Source organism: Zootoca vivipara, chromosome 5 (genome assembly GCF_965207765.1).
Source record: "Zootoca vivipara chromosome 5, rZooViv2.hap1.1, whole genome shotgun sequence".
Lineage (NCBI taxonomy): Eukaryota > Metazoa > Chordata > Lepidosauria > Squamata > Lacertidae > Zootoca > Zootoca vivipara.
Genome location: NC_142588.1, coordinates 2,891,969 through 2,919,513, shown reverse-complemented (window position 1 = coordinate 2,919,513; position 27,545 = coordinate 2,891,969). Strand labels below are relative to the sequence as shown.

Below are 27,545 nucleotides of genomic sequence, written 5' to 3'. Positions count from 1 at the left end.
ATTTTGACGTGTGTTGGAAGCCGCCCAGAGTGGCGGGAGAGACCCAGCCAGATGGACGGGGTATAAATAATAAATAAATTGTTGTTGTTGTTGTTGTTGTTATAAACACCACAACAGAAGGAAAAAAGATAGAAAGTGAAAGTGAAAGTGAAACCCAGGCTCCTTCTGGCCTTACTTTTAGAGTCAGCATGACCTTGACAGAGATCCAGTTTAAACCAGCTGTACTCAGCTTCTCTGAAGGAATAACCCAAACATCAGGAACCTTCTGCTTGTTTATTTCACACAGAGAAACTTCCAGAACCCTAGACATCAGATCAATACTTTTTGTACTAAGGAATGTAAACTGACAGCCCTAGTACTGAACATTAGTACTCAATTAGGATTTGATTAAATTTAGGTACTAGCAAAGTGATACTGTACTGACATTAACTCTATCAAGACAAAAGGTTAGAAGGAATTCAACACATGTTGTCTCCCTTAGTAAGGACATTTTCTGGGGTACTTCCATACAGAGGTTGCATTTGCAAACTGGTCACTGAAAGATTGCAAACTGGTAGTTGGCAGGTTACTTATTCCATTTCCCTCAGGAAGTGTAAAGCCAATTAAACAGTGAGGAGTCCGAAGCTGTGTGCATGCTACACAATGTATGCAGGAATAACACCCTTAATAATAAACTAAACCTCAGGAAGAACATTCTGATGGTGAGAGCTGTTTTGTGTGGTGTAGTGGTTAAGAGTGGTGGACTCGTAATCTGGTGAACTGGGTTCGATTCCGCACTTCTCCACATGCAGCTGCTGGGTGACCTTGGGCTAGTCACACTTCTCTGAAGTCTCTCAGCCCCACTCACCTCACAGAGTGTTTGTTGTGGGGGAGGAAGGGAAAGGAGATTGTTGGCCACTTTGAGACTCCTTCGGGGAGTGATAAAGCGGGAAATTAAATCCAAACTACTACTACTACTCCTCCTCCTCCTCCTCCTCCTCTTCTGACAGTGGAACAGACCCCCTCGGGAGGTGGTGGACTCTCCTTCCTTGGAGGATTTTAAAGCAGAGGTTGGATGACCATCCGCCATGGATGCTTTAGCTGAGAACCCTGCATTGCAGGGGGTTGGACTAAATGACCCTTGGTGTACCTGCCAACTTCTGAGTGTGTTGAGAATTTCAGCTTGCATCTGCTCAGGGATCATGCCTTAGGTTCAGTCTCTGACTGGTGGTCTGTTGGAAGTATTTTCAAAGCTTTGGAATGAAGCAAAGGGCTGTAAGGTTTACATGAGACCTCTTAAATGTTTGCTAATGCATTGTGGCGCTGTGGGTTAAACCACAGAGTCTAGGGCTTGCTGATCAGAAGGTCGGTGGTTCGAATCCCTGCAACGGGGTGAGCTCCCGTTGCTCATTCCCAGCTCCTGCCCACCTAGCAGTTCGAAAGCACATCAAAGTGCAAGTAGATAAACAGGGACCGCTTCGGCAGGAAGGTAAACGCTGTTTCCGTGCGCTGCTCTGGTTCGCCAGAAGCAGCTTTGTCATGCTGGCCACATGACCCGGTAGCTGTCTACAGACAAACGCCGGCTCCCTCGGCCTATAGAGCGAGATGAGAGCCGCAACCCCAGAGTCGGACACGACTGGACCTGATGGTCAGGGGCCCCTTTAATGCATTGTATATCTTGGCTATCTCCTTAGTTTTCTGGGGAACTTGGAGAAATGAAACAGCTGGAGTGAAAGTGAAGGAACCACCAGAGCACATGTTAGGGCTTATTCCACAGCAGTGGTGTCAGAAGAGGGCTTCTCTCCTTCTATTGTATCTATGCAATGTTGGCTGCAGGATGCTTTTAGGGGCTGTGAAGCATTCTGAATGTTATAATTCATTAATATAATTACCATTCTTGTTAGGGAATGTGAATTATGGGAATACGATGCACAGAACTAATTGCCTAAGTGCATGGCAGAATATAAAAGAGTAGTTTCATAGCTAGGTTGGTTGCATAAGGCTACAGGAATCAGAGCGCATGGGAACTGAAATGCACAGCCAGGAGGCACCAAAGATTAAAGAACAAGGCAGATGTAACTAAATGCTGCCTTGTTCTTTATTTTTTTGGCTATGACTAGCACCAAGCAAATATTCATAACTTGCTTGGAACCCTGAAGCCAAAAACAGCAAAGAAGCTTCCCACAGCAAACAGGTATTTCCAGTACAGATGCAAGACTTTTCTCAAGCGTATGTTTCTTCTACAAATCCAGGACTGGTCAAAACAGAATTCATAAACGTAGGACACTGAGTCATAGCTGAATCGCTCTGTGATCGTCATATGAGGGGTGGTATATTATAACAACAACAACAACAACAACAACAACAACAACAACAACAACAACAACAACAACAACAACAGTTCTATACAGTTAACATTTGAATTTGTTCTAATAGGGCAAGTAGCCTCCGTGTGTGTGTGTGTGTGTGTGTGTGTGTGTGTGTGTGTGTGTGCGTGTGTAGGGGAAGTTAATCCCTCCACCTCAGTGCTGTGGCCCAGATCCAATTTCACCCCACCCATGTTTGCTTTTCAAGTAAATTAAAAGAGAGATAAGCAATCATAAATCTCTCCTGTCTCATGCAGCTGATGAGCGTTTGCTGGATTGTTAAAATAAATTGAGAGGAAAAAATTTACATGGAAGTTTCTTATGACTGAAGGGGTGCTTTGCTTTATTATATACAGTGGTACCTCGGTTTACAAACACAATTGGTTCCGGAAGTCCGTACTTAACCTGAAGCGTACTTAACCTGAAGCGAACTTTCCCATTGAAAGTAATGGAAAGTGGATTAATCCGTTCCAGACGGGTCCGTGGAGTACTTAAACTGAAAGTACTCAAACCGAGGCGTACTTAAACCGAGGTATGACTGTAGTGATATAGGTTGGTTGTGCTTCTACATTCTTATTTTACACATCAGATAGAACTTTCATTGATATACCTTGCCTGTTTGTCCAGCTAAGCAGACTTCCTGGCAGATTACATTTCATTCAGACTAACCAGATTAGCCTGGGGAAACTTAAGCAATCCTGCCATTTCCTTCTTGGTTTATCACTTCTTTTGAGTGTTTCTTTTTAATTAAAAAGTCAGCAAAAAGTGCTTGAGTGTTCAACAATGGAAAAATGTTTTATAGATTTCGTATTAAAATATTTGATGTATGCTAATGAGCAGCAGTCTCCTCAAATGAGACGTGACTTCAGCAAGCACTGCAAAACTGGTTAGAGCACGGGGCCCCAAACTAAGGCCCGGGGGCCGGATGCGGCCCAATCGCCTTCTAAATCAGGCCCGCGGACGGTCCGGGAATCAGCATGTTTTTACATGAGTAGAATGTGTCCTTTTATTTAAAATGCATCTCTGGGTTATTTGTGGGGCTGAGGAATTCATTCATATTATTTAAAAAATATAGTCCAGCCCCCCACAAGGTCTGAGGGACAGCGGACCGGCCCCCTGCTGAAAAAGTTTGCTGACCCCTGGTTAGAGGATGAAAGGCCTGCCTTTGAGGACTAGTTAAGGTTTCTCCGAGGGCTGCAGATTAATTCTGTTGGTTGGGGGGCAGGGAAGAGCAGTGTTAAACAGCAAGCCCAATCATCAGTTAATGACCCGCCCCAGGTTTCTGCAGGCTCCTTTCAAACCCCCCCCCCATGGCTTCAGTAGTGGTCCCTGCTTTCAGTCCTCCCTCTTGAGCAGGCCAGCACAACAGGTCAGCATTGATAGAAAAAGTCACAGTACAATCTCTCAATGCCCCAGTTGATCTCCAATACGCAGTGGGAGATCACCTCAGTGGTCCTTGCGCTCTGGGGCAAGTTCCCATTTCCCCATTCGAAACAAGGATTGTTCCCTTGTCAGTAGTGGGCCCTCTGCTGCTCTGGGAATGTTGGAAGGAGCCCAGTTATACCACTCACTGACTCATGGTTCCAACTGTTCTCCTGAGTTCTAACACTTGTGTCAATGGGCGCTATGAAAGTACAAGTAGACACAATAAGGGCCTGCATAAACCATAAATCCTCATCCCACTAGTAGAGACCCTGTGCACATCCAGTCACATCGGGACAGTTCTCGCCTTCCACTGAAGTCAAGCGATGGCAACAGCAGCTAGAACACTCTCCACTTCCATGCATTTGTTCAATATATGGAATGGAAAGTGAGAAGAGGGCTAATGTTCCAAGCTGAAATATTTAGTATTTAGGTGAATTACCATATTTTTCTGTGTATAAGACCGTGGTTTTTTTGCTTTAAAAAATTAGGCAAAAATTCAGGGTCATCTTATACATGGATAGTAAATGCAGAGGGAGGCGTGCATGTGATCTGTGGTGGCAAGTGGGCAGGTGATTGCTGTCAGCGAGCGGGTGTGTGACTGGCGGCTGTGGCAAGCGTGCATGTGTGCAGGTGATTGGCAGAGAGTGGGTGAGTGGTTGGGTGATCGGTGGCAAGCGATTGGCAGTGGCGACCTCCTGCACAAAAACTCAACAACTGAAGGACAATCTCCCCTCCCCTCAATAAATATTGATTTCTTAATTTGGGGTTCAAAAATTAGGGGTCATCTTATGCATGGAAAAATACAATAATACACACAAATGAGCAACAGTCTCCCCCCTCCCTTTTTAAAACTGCTACAAGCCTACAGAGATATGCTGAAGAATCTCTCTCTGGCTCAACGATTTTAACATCCCTAGTAAACTTCACTCATCTGGAAGTCAGCCTTGAAATAAAAGTATCACAGACCTCATTTCTGGTAAAAAGTGGTTTAGAGATCTACAGTCGTACCTTGGTTCTTGAATGGAATCCATTCCAGAAGTCCGTCCGACTTCCAAAGACGTTCGAAAACCAAGGTGCAGCTTCCGATTGGGTGCAGGAGCTTCCTGCACTCAAGTGGAAGCCCCATCGGACATTCGGCTTACTTACATCGGAACACTTACTTCCGGGTTTGTGACGTTCGGGAGCCAAAACATTTGAGTCACAAGGCATTTTTAACCACGGTACAACTGTAGCGGGACATGGGTGGCGCTGTGGGTTAAACCACAGAGCCTAGGGCTTGCCGATCAGGAGGTCGGCAGTTCGAATCCCCGTGACGGGGTGAGCTCCCGTTGCTTGGTCCCAGCTCCTGCCAACCTAGCAGTTTGAAAGCACGTCAAACTGCAAGTAGATAAATAGATATGGCGGGAAGGTAAATGGCGTTTCTGTGCGCTGCTCTGGTTCGCCAGAAGTGGCTTTGTCATGCTGGCCACATGACCTGGAAGCTGTACGCCGGCTCCCTCGGCCAACAACACGACATGAGCACCACAACCCCAGAGTCAGTCACGACTGGACCTAATGGTCAGGGGTCCCTTTACCTTTACCTTTACCTTTACAACTGTAGCAGTATTGACAGCTTAGTCCCAAAACAGCCCACCAGTTAATTCTCAACATTGAGCTCAAGAGAGAAACAAGCAAGCAAGCAAGCAAGCAAGCAAGCAAACAAACAAACAAACAAACCCCAAACAGCTAGTAGCCAGCAAAGCTGTTTTTGCAATAGCTGCAAGCATTGCAACCCCTTGTAGGTATAAGACTCTGGATTTCTCTACTCTGGAGGCTCTTTCTAGTGAATAGTTTCACTGCCCTCTCATGCATCCTTTGACGAGGGGGGGGGGGAGTTTCAAGGAATAGCAGATTATTTGACAGTCTGTCACATTTTTGTTGTTGCTGCTGTAATGATGCAAGGAAGAAATAGCAATTCAGTAGGCAAGGACAGAACATTATTGAATGCCAATTGGGAAGGTCTATTCGTTTGATTTGTTTTTGAGTGTCTGCTAAGAGCTGCTTGCTTCTATACAAAACTTTTTACACAGACTGTGCAACGTGGTAACTGCCAACTCAGGAGATGCTGCTGTCTTCCATGGAGCCCAAAATACAGAATGTTGCAGTTTCTTCAGTTCAGAGATGGAAATGGGCAATTACGGTACCTACCAGTTGCTGTATTTCTACTAGGGTTGCCATATTTCAATAAAGTTCAGTAAGTGACGACAGGGGTTCTCATACATCCAGATTTCCCCAGACATTTTGCCAATTTCCGCCTGGACACCGCTTCCGATAGCAGTATTCAGTGTATGTTCAGGAAACTCCAGATGTATGGCAACCCTAATTTCTACCTTACATGCAGTGCTCACACATGTATGTGTGCTGATGTGAGCAGATATCTGCGGAAGTGAACAACTGCTTGATTAAACTCAGTCTGACTCTCAGATTCATGAAGCAGGTGGTCACATCCCTACGGACTGAGCTTCACATTACTGTATAATAAATGCAGAATGGCCCATTTCAAACAGCAGGCCTGCATTGTACAATGTATAACTGTCACGGGGAAGGAAAACCTGTGGGCAGGCTTTTTTTTAAAAATTGTTTTACAGTGCTTATTAACATTTAGGTAAATCGTAAAGAAGATTAATAATAACTTATTAGAACCCCTTTCTGTTTGCACTGGCAGAAGAGAAATTCAGATCCCTCCGTCCTAGAGCCAATCCAAGCAAATAAGGAATGTGAATCTCTGTTAAATTTAATAGAATAGAATTAAGCATTCTCTCACTGGAATCCTTCAAATTTAACAGCAGTTCGTTTTACCTGGGCCATGCTGACTCGTTCAACCTGTTGCAGTATTAAATTTGTTTGCTGGGAAACCATGACATGAAATAATACATAAAATGAATGTATTTTGAGGAATGTTGTTCATGGGAAAATGCAAGGAAGATTAATCAGGAGTTGGTGGCCATTACTTTGTCAGAAAGACCATCCATAATTTTTGGGATTTGGGTTCTGAGAACAAGATGATGGCAGATCACCATAAAGTAAATACCTCTGTTTACCCATTTGCTTCTATAGTACCTTCAACCTATGGACTTCTGTTTGTCTTCAAATGAAATTAACAAATTTCCCAAGCATCAGCCCTTGGGGAAACCATACCCAAGAAACATACATGACCTGGAATATATCATACTAACCTGCTATCCTTCCAATGGGCATTGCATGCTCTTCAGGCGGAGAGACGGAGACCATGATGTGATTCATGTATGCTAATTCTTCCCGATGGGACAGGTTGATGGGTTTGACCTCTCTGTGCATCCCATCTTCCGACAATCTGGAGGCTTTGAAATCCACAGAGTGCCTGGGGTTCAGTATCAAGGGGTGCATGATGGGGCTGGGCATCAGCTGAATCACCCTTGTGTTTTCCTGGCGGGGACTGGAAGGCTTCTGAAGCACTTCAGAAGGGGTTGGGCAGTGGTTATTCTCAATAGGGGACACTGAGAGAGGGTAAGACTCCTGGCTATTGTTCTCCTGGTGGTGCCTCATTCCTGAGAGCCTATCAGCTGGTGAGAGGCGACGGATAGTGTTCTCCAATGGGGACTTCAATGACCGCTGCTCAGGTTCTGGGGAAGGCCTGTGGTTGGCACCAATGGGGGATCTAGAACGATGCAATAATTCAATGGTAGGTGGGTTGTGGTGCATTGTGTCAGCTGATTGTCTTGAAGGTCTCTGGACAAAGTTGTCTGTATAGCAAAAGAAAAAGAAAGAAAGAAAAAAGTTGTGTATTCTGCAATAGGCAGGAATGGCCAACTGGGAGCTCATAGGTAACACACGGGGCTTTTTTTCAGCCTGAGCTCACCAAAACTCAGTTCTGGCACCTCTCAGGCAAGTGCCATTGCCATTACAAGTAAACAAGGGAGGGATTCATGGTGAGTTCTGGCACCTGAAAAATAGCACTGGTGACACATCTTAAGACACAATTTTAACTGGACCCTTTGGTTCCAGCCAAATAAAAACTAAGGTGAGGTAAACACTGCCCATATTTGTTCTCTCCAGGACAAAAACATTGTTTCGAAAAGATGAGACAAATATATTCATACCATGACTGTTGCCTGAATGCACATCACAGGCTTTAAAATAGAGCATATGGACTGTGTTTACTCCCAATAAAAATGTTAAAATTCTACACCAAGAAAAGCTGTCTTGTATGACTTGCAACCATGATGCAAATTGTATCACATTTCGCATCAATTATTCTGAAATATTTACCCCGGTTTTGCTAGACACGTGGAGACAATAACACTGGTGTCTTGTCTCCAAACCCTGAAAGCACTATTCTCTCAGGCTTCTGAGATGTCAGCAGTGTAGCTATAAGATCTGGAAACTTGCTTAAAAAAAGAAAATGAAAGAAAGTGAAGACTCTCAGAAAGGAGAGCTGACTGTTGCATACTTTTTGTGGTCCTCTGCAATTATGGCATACACAGAGTCCTATACCACTATACACTTACGATAAAGTTATGTTGTTCAGTAAAAAATTATTTCTGTTATACACCCCCAGAACATTGTGGCTATTATCCAATTAATTTGGATTAAAAACACATCCATTTATTTCAATTAAGCATATGCTTACGGTAAATGCTTCCCATTAAAATTAATGGAATTTAAAAGTAATTAATATTGACTGAATTGTGCTCTATATTATCAGTAAAATTACATAATAAATGGCTGTGAAAGTTTTAAAAAACTTAATTACAAAATAACACATCCTTTTTTAAAAAAATGTTTGCTCTAAAATACCTGCAATTACAAATCCCTGAAGCACCACCCAAAAGATGCTATGTCCCGTCCATACACAGCACTAGCACGAGATTTGCCAATGGTGGAAATTGCATCATGTCTTGATGTGGAAAGTACACTGTTAAAACCATTTATTTACGTCCTGTTCCACATTAATCACTTAATAGAAATCATTAAAAATGTACAAAGCAAACATATGGCTACATATATATCCAAAAATCTGGAGAGAGAGAAAATGCTTAATGGAGCTAAAACCACTTTCAGCCTTTTCATGGCACTCCAAATCTGCCACACCTTGACGTACGTATCTAGATTAGGTTGTTATACTTGCTCCTTCACTTCCTCAGTCTGTGGCTACCATTGTTGGCTTAAAGCACGGGTGTCAAACACAAGGCCCGGGGGCCTAATCCGGCCCGCCAGACCTCGTCATGTGGCCCGCGTAGCCGCCGCCGACAATAGCCGCTGACAGTACTTCTGGAGCCTGCGATTGGCCGAGGGTCAAAACCGGGGGTGGGGCTGCAGGCGGAGGCCGGGGTGCTGGAGCTGCGCTGACGGCCTTGGCCAGGGAATTTCAATTTTGAATGAGGCTGAGGGAGGCGGTGGCACAGTGGCCAGACGGGGAAGTGAGATGCAGGAGGAGGAGGAGGAAGCCCGCCGAGGAGGTAGGAAAGCCCTACAGGCGCCGCCGGCAAAGCTGGTGCCGGGACAGAGCAGCGGTGGATTTCTTTTTTTTTTTTTGGTGGGCTTTGCTGTTGTCTCCAAGAGCGAGTGAGGCGGCGCTGGGGAGCCGCCGCCCGCCGCTTCCCTTCCTCTCCTCGGCTGCATCCGGGAGGTGGGCGAGCGAGCGGGCGAAAGGGACGCGGAGTGAGCCTGAGGGGGAAGTAGGCGAAACGCAACAGTCGCTCTCTTGATGGAGCCGGGTTTCTCTTCCCTCTTCCCCCGTTTTCTCCTCATAGACACTCGGGAGGGTGCCTGGCTTTTGCTCTGCCCCCCACCCCCGAGCCGCCCTTTGGCTTCTCAGTTCCGGCGGAGCTGCTCCCCGGGGGGCGGCCGGGAGGGAGGCGGCGATGACGGCACGGGTTCCTGCTCTTCCCGCTCTGCCGCCTCCTCCTCTCAGCCCCTCGTGATGTAGGGCTCCAGATGGAGTCGCCTCGCGGTTTGAGTAGGTGGGAGGGGAATTTTTTTTTGGGGGGGGGAGGTTTTCAAGCCTGCTCTGCCTGCAGTCCCGGTAGGGAGAGGCGGCAGCGAAGATGACAACAGCGCGGGTGGGGGGAAGAGCAGCTCTGAGGCGAAGATGCACGTCCGCTGGGGCTGCCGCCTTCCTCCTCGGGAAATCTGCTGCCCTCCCTCAGCGCGAGGGGAAGGGACTCTGGCGCTGAGGAGGGAGGATGCAAAAGCAAAGCAAAGCAGGGAGTTGGCGCTGCACCGCATGTTCCTGCCCCTCTCCAAAGCATGGGGTGGGTTGCAGCATGTGGCATCCTGCCTAGCGGGGTTTGGGTGTGCGCAGGGCGGGAGAGGGAAGCCCTCTTTCCATCTGCAGGTTTTTAATCCCAGCAGTGGCTTTCTCCTTCCTGCCGAAGGTTTAGTTGAGCCCCCCCCCCCCGGAAGCCGTTAATCCCCACCTTTTGTTCAAATTTCCCTCGTTTACATCCCCTCCCACACACGCGCCACGACGCAGGATTGTGATCCGCGTGGGGGCGGGAATGAGCTTACATTATTACAAAAAACAGTAATAATTGAATGCAGTGGCAATAATTTATGATAATAAAGAGTGGACACATAGTCCTACAGACACAACCAGCCCTTTGAGGGTGACCAAACTACTGATGCGGCCCCCGATGAATTTGAGTTTGACACCCCTGGCTTAAAGGGTCTGTTCAAAAAGAACAGAGTGGTTACAATTGCCATGAGGTGCAAGCAAAAGACCTCTTTGAAGCCCTGTGAACTTAGACTTCTAAAGTTATGCTTCCCCCGCACTTGCTCTGTGACCTTAGCCTGACTCCATGCCCACTCATCAGGCTGTCCACCTCCCAGTGGATCTTGCCAGCAACCACCAGATTCCTTGTTACTGCTCAGGAGGAAGCGACATTGGTGTGGATTTTATGATTCACACGCCCCAAATCACAAACAAGAAAGGTCTGTCTTTGTCTGACTACTCAGGTCGGTAATAACAAAATGGGCACAAGCAAGTGAAACTTCAGAGCCAGGCCATGTCCTGTCTGCAGTGGCTGAACAACAATGTCTTAAAACTGGACTTGCAAAGAAATAACCCTTTAAGCATATTTCAGAGCCATGTGTGCCACCAGATTACCTAGTTGATGTGAACACAGCAAGTCATGATTTTTGTCCAAGGAGGAGTCAGGTGCAGCCAACAGAGTGTGGGGCTTGAACTGCCAAGTTCCAACCCTGAAGCCCATTGGGTGACTTTGGGTACTGCCTCTCTGCCTAAACTGCCCCACAGGGTGGCTATGAGAGTGAAATGGGAAGCTGCTTTGAGTCCTTAGGGAAATAAGGACTATGGGAAATATAGTAGGCATATAAATGAGTTTAAAAAACAAAAACAAACAAACCCCAAAATGTTGCTGTAATGTGTAGAGCAGAGCTGGGCATATAGTTCACTGGATCTCATTAAGATTTCCAGAAATCTCAATTTTAAAAATAGTTTCTAGTTCACATGGTGTAAGGGGGAGAGATTACAGAGAACCTCCCCCTCTCATCAGGAGCAGTTCGTCCCCAAGCAGCCAGGAAAGCGCGGGGTCTGAAGGGGCTAGTCAGGAGGCGGAGAGAGGGAGCCAGGTCTCCGGCAGCATGGGAGAGCCCCTGCTCCACAGGCGGGAAGAGAGAGAGACGGAAAGGGGGGAGAGGGAAAAGACGGAGCGCAGACCCTTTCCCCCGGCAACGGAATTAAGGAGGAGGAGAAAGGGGAGGAGATTCGCTGTCCCAAGGCTGTTATGTTGGTCCAGGTCCCAAAAAGGGGCAGTGCCGGATTCTGACACGGAATAAGCGGACATGAAACCGACAGCTCACCACACTGTAAATAACGTGCACCAATAAAGACTCTTTTAAAGACAAGGATGTGGAAAGTTGTTACTCAAGAGTAGCCGTAATAACCTCTGACACATGGCTACAGAGATACGCTAGAAAAGCAGCAGAAATTAGGATGAAAGAAAATGTCTGTAGTTGTATGAACATACAGAACTCAATGTGAATTACTTTTGAGAATTATTTCTGGGTGGGGTTATAGGCTTGCATTGTGTTTCTCTCTCACTTTCTGTATCTGGGTTAAGTTTTTTGCATGTGAAGGTCACAATAAGCAAGTAAGAAACATTTCACCATATGCAGTATACACGTGCACCCACTGCACATTATTTGCCATGTGCATGGAAATAAATGCAAAATATTGATTGATAGGACATCACTTCAATTGATCTCACATCTCCTTAAAACTCTGCCCTTCTGTCAGGAAATGATAGCAAAGTGATGGCAAGATAGGGTTCTCTGATGTGCTCTCATAAGGAAGTTGTAGTTACAGGTAGGTAGCTGTCTTGGTCTGCCGTAGTCGAAACAAAATTCCTTCCAGTAGCACCTTAGAGACCAACTAAGTTTGTCATTAGTATCAGATTATCAGATACCACACTTCTTGGTATCTGAAGAAGTGTGCATGCACACGAAAGCTCATACCAATGACAAACTTAGTTGGTCTCTAAGGTGCTACTGGAAGGAAATCTTCTCATAAGGATGGTATAAGCAGCGTTAGAAGAAAAGGTGCTTCACACCTCTGGAAGGCATTGGAATTTTGCCAAATAAATGTTCCTGCCATGAACAATCAGGTTCTGCAATGAAGTTGGTGTCATCTAGAAGGCACGGCTTCCCAGGGCTCATGGAGCCCATTTGCTCAGACACTGCATGATAAGCCATGGTCATTTGACACAATTCCTGCATGCAGTCCAACAGAGAGACATAACATGAAACATTGACACCTTTAAGCCAATGCAAGGGTTACATTTCAAAAGAATGTGTTTCTTTCTCTGAAATGGAATAGCCTGTGGTCTGTAGGTTCTGCGTAACAGCTAAGGAACTATTTTATCCTCAGTTAAAACTGGATACACTCTTCCATCATAAGCCTAAAATGTATTTATAAATGCACATGTAAGAGCTTTCATTATTATTTATTAAATTTATATACTGCCCTTCATCCAAGGATCACAGGTTGGTTTATTACAGTGGTGCCTCGCTTAACGAATGCCCTGCTTAACGAAATTTTCGCTTAACGAAAGGATTTTTCAAGCAGAGGTTGCCTCGCTAGACGAATTCGTTTTATGAAAAATTCATCTAGCGAATCGCGGTTTCCCATAGGAATGCATTGAAATTCAATTAATGTGTTCCTATGGGCAAAAAAAAATTCAAAAAAAATTCAATGCATTCCTATGGGATTCGCTAGACGAATTTTTTGTTATAAGAAAAGACCCGTGGAACGAATTAAATTCATCTAGTGAGGCACCACTGTATATAAAAACACAAAAAGACACACATAACATAGCAACCGACAAAAACAATACCTCTCCCAGTTAACCCTTCCTCTGCAGAAGAGCCCACTTTCTGTATTTCTGCATTGAATCCCTAACCCGGAGTGCCCCTCCTGACTGGAAAAATTGCAACAGGACATCTCCTTTAAGGGCAGGTAATTTGTCTTCATCTTAGGTGTGGCTGGTTCACTGGCTCTTTCCAGATACAGACATGATTCCCCCTGCCTCACTGAGGCTGATGGAAAGGAGGCAAGGCCAGAGCAGTAAATTGTGCAGAGATGCAGCCAGCAGTCTCCTTTGTAGATGGGATTTTGGGGCTGTTTGGACATAATGGCAAACCATGCCTAGGAATTAGAAGCACAAACCCCTTGAGGTTTCCCAGCAATTTAATTCTTCCAGTGCACCAACAGTTCTTTTCTGCTGCACACAACACTCTGGAGAGAAACAGAAACCACGCTCAAGACTGAATGGTAAAGATCGCCTGGTGAATGATTGCCAGGCCCTTTCCCTCATATGGCCATTCACAGTGAGCTGCTTGGAGCAGACACATACCACAGAACCCAATGAAGAATTAAACACAACAACAAACCCAACAGGCAGTGCAGGGCTATATTTAGCTGTGTGAGTTCTTCCACCAACAGGAAAGAGGCAGCACAAGTGGCTCAAAGTACACAAGGAGCCCTCATTACCTGCCTGCGAAGACTTGGCACAAAGGGCTTCCCTCACTGCCCAGAGTCTGTGGCTGGAAGTAATCCATAATTAAAACAAAATGCTCCTCCTCAGCTTTTAATTTCTACCAAGAGGTGCCTTTATTTTAGTGGTTGGAAGTAAAGCTGAGGGGAAAGGATCAAAGACCAAAAGTATTCACCAAGCACTTGGAGAATACAATAAAACAAGGGTAGAGTATGGATATAAGGGCCTGGAGGTGAAAAAGACCCATTGAAGCAGAAGGTGCCATGGCACACCTGATGCTGCAGAACTAGCCAGCACCTCTTGGTCTTGGCATTCCTGTCTGACACCTCACAGGCAGGGTAGATTGTACCTTAGAAGAAAAACCAGTCTTCCTTCTTATGGGTTGTGTCCATAGAAGAAGCTGAACAACGTGCAGTCCTTGAAATCCAGCCACCACATGTTTTGTGTAGAGCAGTGGTGGGGAACCTCATTTGGCCTGTGAGACTGTGTTGGCTAAGCTGTGCCCATATATGACATCAGGCATGGAGAAGGTAAAGACACAGCTGGGCTGAGCTTGTGGGGTGCCTACAAGTCTTCTGCAAAGTGTTCTGCACTTGACATTGCAAACTCCAATGGCAGGTGCCCTTGATCAGGTGTCCATCAAAGGTGACAGGCTTTGAAATTAGGCACTGTGCACCTGGCCTTGCAAGCTCAGATGATCATCAGATCAGGTCTTATGAAGTGTTGTGTACTCAATCTCAAAGATCAGCTTCTTGTGAAATTGCCTGCACAGTACTTTGCAAAACCAGACAATCTGTTGATCATTGGTGCTTTTTGTCTTTGCCTGCATGGTTTGATCACAAACTGCATGAGCAAACAGTTACCAATGTCATTGTGATGCCAGGTTCCAGTCCTGCACGTATCTCCGATGTAGCCCATACCCTGAAAGAACAGGGAAGGGGATTGAGATACCAGTTGGTAAGAGAGCCCAAAGGGCACAAGAATTGAACTTAAACAAGGATGACCTGGCACCACAGTGACATCCTTCCTCAGAAATAGACCTCTCTTGGGAAGCTTGTTCGAGCCTAACTCACCTCACAGAGTTATTGTGAGGATACAATTCAGGAAGGGGGAACCATGTATGTCCATAGCTCTGTGGGATAAAAAGTAATAAATAAGATGAGGCAGGGAATACGTCTTGGGATCAGCTGATCATCTCTTCTTTGAACAAGTACAGGATGTACTGTACAGGGGAGCAGTGGAGTGTCCAGCCTTTGTGGCACAGAAAGGAGCTCCAAGTTTTCAAGAACTAAGATGGCACAACTTAAAACACAATTTTGAACAACAGAACTTTGGAATAGTTACTTAGAGAATCAAGCCTTATGGTTCCAACGTAATGTGGCTGTTTGTCATGAGAATGCACCCCAAGGAGCAACTTCTGTTCCTGGTTTCCAGAAAATCATAGTGGTTTACAAACTTGGCATAAAGGGAAATGTGAAACTTGCAGTTTGCATGAAACAGCACAACTACATTTTGCTGAAAACCAGGAACAGGAGTTGGTCATTGTAATGCATGAAGGAAACAGGAAGCATGTGAGACGTACATTTGTGCTTCCAATTCCAAAGTATGATTTGGCATTATGCCCCCAAAGCCCCCATGTTTCCAATTACTTTTTAGACCATATATCTAGTTCACAAGATGCACTAGCCAGGCCAGTTGGGGGACTCAACATCTTACCACATGAACTGAAAGGTGCCTTGAAATACACCTGAGGTTGTGCATTGCAGCTGTCCCACAGGGGGATCAAACCTGCAACCTTGGCATTATCCCCACCATGCTCTAACCAGTTGAGCTATCCAGGCTCTAATCATTTTTAGAGGAGTGCTCTAAATATGTAGCCACAACCATGGTCATAATGTAAGGGTTCATTTTCACATCCCCCCAAGCATCCTATTTCATTCCACACAAAGCCGACAGCTAACACTGGTTGTAAACAAATAAACAAACAAAGAGATATTTGTTGCTACCTTCATCATGGTTTTGATGTAACATGACATCTGGCTGAGCATGGATAGAGTTCCCAGGATGGAAGAAAGGCGAAAACAGCACATGAGAATTCCTTTGCTTCAAGATATGCTGAAGAAGCTCATATAGCACATCACCTAAAAGACAAACAGACCACGCAAGTGAATGAAAGATATATGGTTACCCTATGTTTGGGCCACTTTGGACTGGAACCTCTGCATTAGACACAAGAACATCTTTCCATGACACCTAGCTTTTGAAATGCAGCTCTCATCTGTGATAACGTTAGAGCCCTTCAACAGCTTGGGGCCAGGGTACTTGAAGGACCACCTTCACCTGCAGAAACTTGCCCAGGACTTCAAGACTAATTGCAGGTCCCATTGCTTCCCACTGCTCTCAGAATGTACTTCAGCCCCCTCGCCCTTATCCCAAGTGGTGTGGTTGCTATGTCCCAAGAGACACAAAGAGGGCTTTTGTGTACCAGTCCTATGCAATTTGGTAGGCCAAATCCTGGCTAAGCGTGAATGACCTAGTGTGTGGGTACTCACAGCAAAATGCACAGGGGCTTCACTTCTGTCATGCTGCTGTTGCGCTATTCATACCTAAGTCCGGTTTCAGTTTAGCATTAAGTTCAAATCTCACTCTAGACAAGCCACAAGCACTAAACCAAGTTTTGGATATAGCCAAGTCAAACCATGGCTTAGTTCTGGGTACCACAACATTACCCACATGAATGCGGCCACATTATATATTTCCTTTTCTTTTTCTTAGTACTTACCCGAATGTGGAGACCTGTATCGAAAATCCTCTTTGGTTAAAAGCAAGAGCGCTTTGCCATTCATCTCAAAAGTGTTGCTGTCAATGGGTCTTAATGAGAACTCCTTTTCAGCCCACTTCAGCCAATGGGCTACATCATCTCTGCTCCAGTAAATGGGCTGCAAGCCTAGAGAAATGATTGCATAATCACACACTGAGAAACTGAAACAAAAACAAAAATATTCCACAAAATACTAGGGAGAATCTGACACAGGGATTTCACCGAGCGTCATGTTATGGGATTATACATATCCCAGGTGCTTTTTTCTGGGGGGGACACATACCCCTAAACATTTTGTAAATCTTTTGTCCATTTACTGTATTTACTTTTCCCAATTTGAACTATAAAATGGTGATTTTCTTGAGTCAAAATGGGAGTACCCCTAAACATTTTTTTAAGAAAAAAAGCACTGCATATCCCTAACTTGGGCATCTGAATCACATTTTGTGCCTTCTATGATGGTACCGAAAATATCTTTTCAAGAAAAGAAGAAAGCTTCCCCTCCACCAACAATGGCACCAGGAGAAAATAAGAAAAGACCTGCAGCATCCGATTGAAGGCCTACCTAGTCCAGCATTCGGTTTCCCACAGTGGAGAGCCCCACAAGCAGGACACCAGTGCAATAATGCTCTTACCCCAGGAATCTATGGTGCAGCTCTAATTTTTATTCCTGTCTTCCTGCCTAAATTGTCCTCTATTCTGCATTTCAACACTTCTATGCATTGCCTATCCTCAGCTATCAAGCATTGTTGCACTTTATCCTTATAATCTCTCTGAAATCTGTTGTGCTAGTTTCCCCCAAATCTCTTTAATCTCTTTAATTACATTAACTATATGTAATATTAGTTTGTTTATTGTAATATATGCCCATTTCGGCAACCTTTCCAAATAATATTTTCTTCCATTTTTTCTATAATATGCTCTACTTTTATATCTAATCATTCCTGAAACCCCTCAAAATGTTCCACCAATTCTAAATACAATTCCTCACCAACTGTTCTTACTTCCTTTTTATGATTCTTACAAGACATTGCCTACTACTTTAAAATAAATTTTCATAAACCTTTTATTTCCCTTTTTTCATGCTCATATTTCCAATTATGTTAAGAATTGTCTTTGAAAAGAGAGAAACAATCCAGCTCCTATGCCAAAATTTTATCATCAAGGTTATGTGCCATGTACAATACCTAGACTGAAATCCTTATCTACATTCATATTTACACCTAAATATCTATGCAGCAATGATAACCATTACCATAAATAATCAATCACACAGAAATGAAGCTAAATGGATTTAAATGGATTATTACATATATTCATGAATTATATACATTTCCGGGAAATCTACCCAATTTACTACAGAACCTTCATTTATGTATATTATTAACTGATGAGTTAACAATTAACAATGTCTTAAAAATGTCTGTCTGACACGTCCCTTTACACGTCCAACAATGCCATTGGGATTAGTTCATAAAAACCTATTAACATCAGCCCATCTGGAGACACACAATCAAAGCATGGTGACAACAACAACATTTATTATTATTATTATTATTATTATTATTAATAATAATACTCTGCCCATCTGGCTAGGATTCCCCAGCCACTCTGGACAGGTGGATTCTGTGTACCCAAGCACCTGGTATCCACAGGTACTGTATATGGCCTTCTCTAGCATCTCCTCCTGCAGCAATTCAGCAGGCTCCAGGGCTTTCTTTCAGCTGGAACTCAGTTCTGGCACCTCTCAGGTGAGTGTCATTGCCATTATAAGAGAGAAGGCACTGGCAGGCTCCATTTTATGCTCCTCTTACGGTACATGTTCACCCACACCTCCAATTCCTCCTGCTCATGCGTGCACATCTCTTGCACCCTGTCTTCCACAGCAGACTCCCAAGAGGTGAAGAAATCAACCACCAGCAGCTCCTCAGCTCCAGACAGCTCCCCCCCTTCTACAAAGCATTGTCTTCTCCCTTGCCTTCAGCTCCGGTACCAACTGCCTCTCTTCGCAGTCCCGGCCCCTCAGCTGCCCATCCACCCTCTGGATCTCTTTGGCCACTGTTTCCATCTGGGTGCCTTGCAGCTGGGTTTCTGGGTCACTTTCAATCCCCTGTTGAAAGTTTTCTGTCCACAGAGGCTTCTCAGTCACTCTGCTAGCAGCTGTTCCATTTTATGCAACTGCCGGGTTTCTTGCTGCTTCGTTTTCTTAAGTCCCTCAAGGAGTGTTGCTATTCTTCCCTCCATCTTGACTCAGGCACATCTCACTCACAGGCCGTCCTCAAGGAACCACAGATCCCACTTCTAATACCAGTGTTGCACCCACACCAATTTCTGAGCAGTGCAAGAGGCCAGCAGTTCCAGGCACTTTACCCAGGATTCTTGTTTCCTTTGGGGAATGAGGCATAGCGGAGACTGTGTTATCTTTATGATATATGGTTTAAAAGGTAAAGGGACCCCTGACCATTAGGTCCAGTCGTGACCGACTCTGGGGTTGCGACGCTTATCTCACATTATTGGTTGAGGGAGCCGGCGTACAGCTTCCAGGTCATGTGGCCAGCATGACTAAGCCGCTTCTGGCGAACCAGAGCAGCGCACGGAAACAGCGTTTACCTTCCCGCCAGAGCGGTCCCTATTTATCTACTTGCATTTTGACGTGCTTTCGAACTGCTAGGTTGGCAGGAGCTGGGACCGAGCAACGGGAGCTCACCCCGTCGCGGGGTTATTTACACATACCCGGTATATACAACCTGAATCTACAATGGAGGGATCTGCAGCATTAACACTCCAAAAGACTCTTGCTTCTCCCATAGCCACAACCTTGAATTCAAACAGAAATCAAACATTGCTCTCAAATGTTCTTCTGACTCTCTCCAGCTTGCTGCTTTACTTCTAGATCACATCAATGCTAAACTCCGCATTCAACTCTGGCTTTTCCTGTTGATTTTAGATGATAATTTTGTTTTGTTTTTAAATTGGGCTGTGTGCTGAGGATGCTGCCAGTGTCTTCCTTGGAAGGAAGATGCCAATGGGGGTGGAGGCCGCTCTGTACATGCGCTGTACTTTTCCTTGCCACTTCACATCTTCTTATTTTTAAAGTAGGGCATGGCCACAGGTGGAATGGGAGAAGGCTAAATGTTCAGGGCTACAAGGTGAAGCTTGTGGTTACAATATAAGGAATTCCAAGAGTACCTCCAAGAGGATTACTTCCCCACCACACCCCACCCTATACAACTGCTCTGTGGTGCTGCAGGACATTTCCACAGGGTGGGGGAAGAAAGTTATTTAACTGGAAGGCTTCTGTGTGAGGGGGTGGGTAGAATGCATTTCTAGTGGGTAGGGGAATGGAAAGCAGCTAAGGAACTAGAAGACCCAAAGGCAAGTCCTGCACATCATAAAAAAAGGGGGGGAGCAACCATCTCTAATTACAGCATCAAGACTCTGTCCAACCACGCAATCCTGGCAAAAAACATACCAGCCTTGAAATTGAAGCTGGGAAGAAAGGGCAGGGGGCATTTCAGAACAGAAGATCAGGATAAAGGAAAGTGGGATGTTTTGCCAGCCACAGATGCTCAAAATTATGAGTCAACCCCCATCCCCAATCAAGAGAATACATTTTACAGTAAGGGCTTGCTAACAAAATAAAATGTAAGCTTTGCTATTGGTCTTCTGTGTTTCTGAACTTTCAGGTCTTGCACATCAAAGCTGCATTTCAAAGATTTTACCAGTCATCATGACAACTAGGAAACTTTTTTAAAAAAATTAAAAAGTAGTAGTTTCATTGGAAGGGATTCAGAACAATTATGGTTTCAGGCACACAGAATGTATCACACAATCACACAGATTGTTGGTGTATTTCTGAATGTTTATATGTAGCTACATTAACTGGTTATATAAGATACTGAGACCTGAAAAACTGATAAAATCCAAATTTTTAGGCTCCACTCTTAGACCACTAGTCTCTAGCAATAAGCTACCAGGTTTCTACATTAGCTCTACTCCAAGTGGCGCTGTGGGTTAAACCACAGAGCCTAGGGCTTGCCGATCAGAAGGTTGGCGATTCGAATCCCCGCAACGGGGTGAGCTCCCGTTGTTCGGTCCCAGTTCCTGCCAACCTAGCAGTTCGAAAGCAAGTCAAAGTGCAAGTAGATAAATAGGAACCGCTACAGCGAGAAGGTAAATGGCGTTTCCGTGTGCTGCTTTGGTTTTCCAGAAGCGGCTTAGTCATGCTGGCCACATGACCTGGAAGCTGTACGCCAGCTCCCTCAGTCAATAACGTGAGATGAACGCCGCAACCCCAGAGTGGGTCACGACTGGACCTACCAGTAATGGTCAGGGGTCCCTTTACCTTTAAGTTTCTCCTAGTGTTTTCCATCCCCTCCAAATTCCATTAGATTTTTACAGGCTCTACCTCTCACTCATCAAGTTCTGCCTTTGTTGTGCTTATCAATCCCAAAACACTGGATGGGCCTTGTGGTCTCTTCCAACTCTATGATTCTGTGATTCTATGATTCACTACTAAATCTTATGCCAATCTTTATTATAATTTATTTTTTTATTTATTAAATCTCTGAGGCTGACCATCCTCACTCTACAGTTTTTATTTACAATAACAAGGACAAAATAGTGACAAATTCCATTAGGCTACTGTAGCAAAGCCAACAGACTTGTAGTGTATGCTTTTCGTGAACTACAGCCCACAATGTTTACACAGTGTTTACACTGAATTATTATTAGACCCAAACAGACCAGAAAAAAAATCTAGGGATGCATGGAATCCCATCCCCACAGCTCTCTACCATGAAAGCCCAACATGAAAATGTACTTTCCTCCAACTGCCTTCACTCCAATTAGCAATAGCTGTTTTTTATTCATTGCACTCTTTATTCTCCAAGGGCGAGAGGGAAGGAGGCCACAAGTGCATTTTGCCACACAAACTGACTACCCCTTGATAACAATGGTGCTGTCTAGCAGCAGGGGAAGTTATGTACAATGTGCATTAAGGGAGGGTTGAAGCATGAAGGCTGCCTGCAGAGGCTGGGAACAATTGGTGCTGCAAAGAGGAAGAGTGTGCAGGATGCTGGGTGCTAAGAGCAAGGGGTTGTGCGGAGAGAGGGTGCCGGGGAGGGTGTCTGGAGGCTGGAGGACTGGAAAGCAGGGAGGAAATGGGGCTGTGGGGCCTTCCAGGGCGATGCATGTAGAGCTGGAGGAAATTACTTCTGCTAAGGGATAGGAAGGCTTTGATTTTAGAGGATGCAAGAGGATCTGGAGCAGCATCGCCAGGTGAGAAGGCAGAAAGGAGCTTCTGCACCTTTAGCAGGACGTGCAGGCGTGGAAAGGGGAATTTCAGCAGGTGTGGTAGAAGCAATTTTTCCCTCTTTTTTGCTTTCCAAAATACAGCAACCCTAACTAAGGCATAGTGTCAGCATACAAGCCCATATGTTAGCAGATTGCATATGCTGCATACGAAGTACAAAAAAGGAAAAGCAGCATTAAACTACAGATTATCTGTATTTCTTAGAACCTGAAAATTTATTTCCTTTTCTTAGGAGTGCAAAGGTGAGTAACCTTTTCCCCAGACTAGTCAAAATAAAGCAGTGTCACCTTGTGGTCTGCAGGCAGCATTCAGCCTGCAATTTTATGGCCCCAATAACTCTACCAAATTTTAATGAAGGTATGGCAAAAGGCTTCCATTTTTGGAAGAAACATTAGCTTGCCATTTTGTCCATACCTGAAATGCCTACTTCAAACCATGGGTTATATTTTATTAGGCACAGTTTAGGGTTCAGACATAGAGACACAGATGGTGCTGTGGTCTAAACCAGAGCCTCTTGGGCTTACCGATCAGAAGGTTGGTGGTTCGAATCCCCATGACGGGGTGAGCTTCCGTTGTTCAGTCCCAGCCTAGCAATTTGAAAGCATGCCAAGAAGTGCAAGCAGATAAATAGGTAGTGCTCCGGCAGGGAAGGTAAATGGCATTTCCGTGCGCTGCTCTGGTTTTGGGTGTTCCGTTGCACCAGCAGCAGCTTAGTCATGCAGGCCACATGATCAGGAAAAACTGTCTGCGGACAAACACCAGCTCCCTTGGCCTGTAAAGCAAGATGAGCGCCGCAACCCCAGAGTCATCTGCAACTGGACTTAACTGTCAGGGGTCCTTTAAAGGTAAAGGTAAAGGGACCCCTGACCATTAGGTCCAGTCGTGACCGACTCTGGGGTTGCGCGCTCATCTCGCATTATTGGCCGAGGGAGCCAGCGTACAGCTTCCGGGTCATGTGGCCAGCATGACAAAGCCGCTTCTGGCAAACCAGAGCAGCACATGGAAACGCCGTATACCTTCCCGCTGTAGTGGTTCCTATTTATCTACTTGCATTTTGACGTGCTTTCGAACTGCTAGGTTGGCAGGAGCTGGGACCAAGCAACGGGAGCTCACCCCGTCACAGGGATTCGAACCGCCGGCCTTCTGATCAGCAAGCCCTAGGCTCTGTGGTTTAACCACAGCGCCACCTGGGTCCCATGTCAGGGGTCCTTTACCTTTACCTTTTTAGGGTTCAGACAAAATCACAATGTGCAGCATGTTGGAAGTGAAAACTTCCAATTGCCTCCTTATGGCTGTACCAGAGAAGGGGAAGGGCAGGGACAGCCCATGAGCCTAAGGTCTGCTGCAGTTGCCCACAGCAAGAATTGCTGCTTCATACTGGTTTCTGTTCATAGATTCCTGCAGTTACATCACTTGCTCAGGATGAGAACCATGTGACTTAATTGAGAATAAAGAAAGCAGGAGACCTCCTAAACGTTTATGCATGTGTGACTATGCTTCTTGCAGGCTGGGAGAGCAAGGGCCCTAATATTTCCTGCCACTGCTATAAGATGACAACAAGATACAATGAAAAAGTCAGACACTTCTTGTGTGAGGGTGCTCTTCACAGAAATCTGACGTGATCAAGTAACTGGTGGTCAACTGACAGTATCTAACCAGCAGAAGCCTAGTGGGTCGGTGGGGGCCTGTTGCCCTGGGCACAGGTGTTTTTTTTTGAGGGGGGGGGTTTGCATTCCTCACGATGTCCTGTCGCATCATGAGCTGTTGTGTCCTTCTAAGCTCCATTCGGCGGAGGTTGCTCCGGTGAGCCATGCCACCATGGCACACCCTGTCCTGGGTGCCAGCGGGGAATGCTCCGCCACTGCCGACCAGTCAACTGATAGGCATTTTAATTCATGTACTGTACTGTGTTTCAGTAGAGAATTTGATAGTGTAGGTTTTCATCATCATCATCATAATCATATTATTATTATTATTGGTGGAGGGAAATCAGCTGTAACTGAAGAACTATGAGAATACAGCGGTACCTCTGGTTACGAACACTTCTGGTTATGAACGCTTCAGGTTACGAGTTCCGTTAACCCAGAAGTAGCTGCTCCTGGTTGCAAACTTTGTCCCAGGATGCGAACGGAAATCGTGTGCTGCAGGTGCGCGCGCAGCAGGAGGCCCCACTAGCGAAAGCGCGCCTCAGGATAAGAACGGTTTCAGCTTAAGAACGGACCTCCGGAATGAATTAAGTTCGTAACCAGAGGTACCACTGTATAAGGCATTTGTTAGCTGATTGGCTCCAATATCATCAGCTAAATGACATTTTTAAAATGGATAAAGGGGTGGGATTTAGGAAAGAACTCTCGAGATTAAAAAGACTTATTGGAAAATAACAAAAAGGTTCTGTCAAAAATATATAAAATGTTGCTGGAATGGGAGACAAAAGATGAAGAAGTAAAATCTGTAATGATACAGATGTGGGTCATAATATACAACTTGATTCAAGGGAAAAGTTGTGGAATGTGTATTTAAGATTTACTGCTTGCTGTTCATTAAAAGAGAATTATATGAAAATGATGTACCAATGGTATTTAGCAAAAGCCTTCTGGGAAATGATTTATAATGAATTTTTAAAATGTTTAAAATAACTTTTGTTAAAAAAAACCCAGAGGCTTTTCTATATATATAGGAGAAGTATTACCCAAGGTCCTATTTATGTATGCATCGACAGCAGCAAGAATGTTGTATGCTCAGGGATGGAAGGAAGAAAGAAGTCCATCGAAAGAAGAATGTATATAGAAACTGCTTTTGCCACTCTTTTGTTGACTATGAGGGCCACTTCATTTCTTCTATGTCTGGAAGAGAATTCAGAACATCTGGCTTCCAACATAACAAGTCTTGTTATATGCCTATCTAGATTAGCTAGTTTTTGTTCTTTCCTCCCACAAGTTATTCTGACCCCCCCCCCAATAGTCGCTGTGGTCTGAGGTTTAGAATGTTTCTATTATCTGCACCCTCCAGCATCCTCTCTGACAGGAAGTTTCCCCAGCGTTTTCCGTCATAGGAAATTTCCTGTGGGGAAGTGCTTATCGGGCAAACAAGTTCCACAGTATAACAAAAACAGCAAGTGAAAAGCTGAAACAGCATTTAAGTTCTTTTGGTGAGGAGGCTGAGGCAGCATTAAATTGATTTGGAAATGAAGAATTATTGTTTTAAGTTATTGGATCAGACCCTGGTCACATGAACATTTACTATTCCAGGGATAGCCCAGGTAAGGCGGGCATGAAGGGAAGCATCAGTTGTCTTGATAGCTTAGGAAACATAGACTCAATTTATAGCTATATCTTTATCCCACCAGACTGAACTGGAATTGGAATTATTAACAGGTAGCTACTTATTTTTTGTGCTCCAGTGCAATGGCAGTTGGGCAGGTGCAGTTTGAACTACACAGTGCAAAGAAACATTCCCAAAGCAGCTCACTGCACTGATAAAAAAAATTGAGAAATTAATATTTTACCTTCTGGTAAATATTTTACCTTCAGGTAACACAATCATATATAAATGTCTACTCAAAAGTAAGTCCCATTGAGCTTAATGGGTCTTACATCCAGGTAAGTGGGTATAGGTTGTCACACTTATTTGGAAGTAAGTGATATTTAATTCAGCTCTCTTCTCCAAGCAGGGTCATAGCTGGGGTGGTGGCAAAGTGGGGCACAAAATCAGCTAAAAATATGCCCATAAATATGTCTATAAATAAGAATATTGATTATTGCCTCATAAGAAAAGGTTTTAAATAGAGGGTGAATTGAAATGGGGGCGGGGTTGGAGGCAGGCAGAAAGAAGAGCTAATTTGTCCGTGGTTAGGGGGTGCAACCTGGATGGTTTTGCCAGGGGCGCAAGATCACCCAGCTACAGCTCTGTCTCCAAGTACAATTGTACAGGATTGCAGTGTAAATCTATAAAAGGCATACCCAGTTCAAAGAATGCCCACTCTAGCCCTGGAAGTTCAAAGGCAGTAATGAAGGTGTACATGTGCCACCTTGCAGGGTTGCCTTACTCTGTTTATGCTCACTAGACTGACTGCTTCAATCTGTGGAACCGACACTGTTACAGGTGCTTGTAAGAAATGGATCTGTTAGTTGTGGCAGCACCTGCCACACGGGAACTCTTTAAATCAGGCAAGTGCCTTCATTGTACTATTCTCAGTGCCTACTTACATTTTATTTTTTTTGCAAACCTATCCAGACATGCAGAGTACTGATATGTGTTTTAATCCCTTTTTGCTACTATAGCATTGATCTTAATAATCTTTTGAACATTTCTAAAATACCTGTCTTTTACTAATCATTTTCATCATTTTGTAAGCCACTGAGGGGACGCGGGTGGCGCTGTGGGTTAAACCACAGAGCCTAGGGCTTGCTGATCAGAAGGTCGGCAGTTTGAATCCCTGTGACGGGGTGAGCTCCCGTTGCTCAGTCCCAGCTCCTGCCAACCTAGCAGTTCGAAAGCACGTCAAAGTGCAAGTAGATAAATAGGTACCGCTCCGCTGGGAAGGTAAACGGCATTTCCGTGCGCTGCTCTGGTTCGCCAGAAGCAGCTTTGTCATGCTGGCCACATGACCTGGAAGCTGTATGCCGGCTCCCTCAGCCAGTAAAGCGAGATGAGCGCCGCAACCCCAGAGTTCGTCACGACTGGACCTAATGGCCAGGGGTCCCTTTACCTTTTAAGCCACTGAGAGGTTTTATTACAATCAAGCACAATATAAATGTTGTAGAATAAAAATAAAAAAATCCGTGGAACACATGCCACACTTTCCTACATCCCACCATCAGCGTCCAAGCCAACCCTTCCCACTAAATGATCTCTGCCTGCTGCTCCATTTTGCTTCCTGGGGCCAGAGAGCATGATTGCAATGGCCCTTTACAGCCCTTGGATCTCTCACACGTACAGAAGAATCTTGCTACAGCTAGTTTTTCACTTCCTGCATATGAGCAACTTTCACCACAAATCCACAACTTTGATTGAATGCTTGTCCCTGCAACACTGAGAAGGGAAATATATTAAAAACACACACACAACTACATAGTTCAAATTCTATTTCTGGATTGCATTATAGCAGACATCTGATAATGATCCTTCCCTCCCACCTTCTCCTCCACCCCCTCCCCTCCATCCAGTTAACTGCAGCTGTGGTCAAGAGGCTCCTGCCAACAGACCCACAATGCACTCCTCCTCCACAGGAAGTTCCAAAGATCTCTTCCTGCACAGGAAATTTCCTGTGGTCCAACAGACATTCCTCTTAGCTTTTATCACCACCTTACATTTGTTTCGGTGCATATCTGCTTAAGTGAGAATAAACAGAGAGCTTGCAAGTTGGTTACATAACTGGTCTGCCTTTCTTCTCCCATGATGTGCAAACTTCTACTGCAGGGGCAGATTCTAATTGTCCCCTACATGTCTTTTTAGTTGTTTCATGTGAGCAACACATCATGTAATTTACTACATATTAAAATGGGCACCAAGCTGGTATTGAACTGAATGAAGGCTCATAAACGGAGGCTTAGTCCCTCTTTTGGATGGGGTTTCGCTCCCCCTCAAATGTTTGCAGCTAAGAGGTG

At 44.9% G+C, this 27,545-nt stretch overlaps 1 protein-coding gene across 2 annotated transcripts in view; it reads right to left on the bottom strand.

The window, feature by feature from the left end:
* Window positions 1-27,545, bottom strand: part of ETV6 (ETS variant transcription factor 6) — a 121,150-nt gene that overhangs the window by 7,697 nt on the left and 85,908 nt on the right. For both annotated transcript variants that reach the window (XM_035137312.3, XM_060275160.2), the window contains exons 3-5: window positions 16,587-16,751; window positions 15,811-15,945; window positions 6,986-7,531 (exon numbers count right to left, since the gene is read on the bottom strand). In XM_035137312.3, coding sequence (XP_034993203.1) covers window positions 6,986-7,531; window positions 15,811-15,945; window positions 16,587-16,751 — 846 coding nt within the window. The remainder of the gene's footprint in view (window positions 1-6,985; window positions 7,532-15,810; window positions 15,946-16,586; window positions 16,752-27,545) is intronic.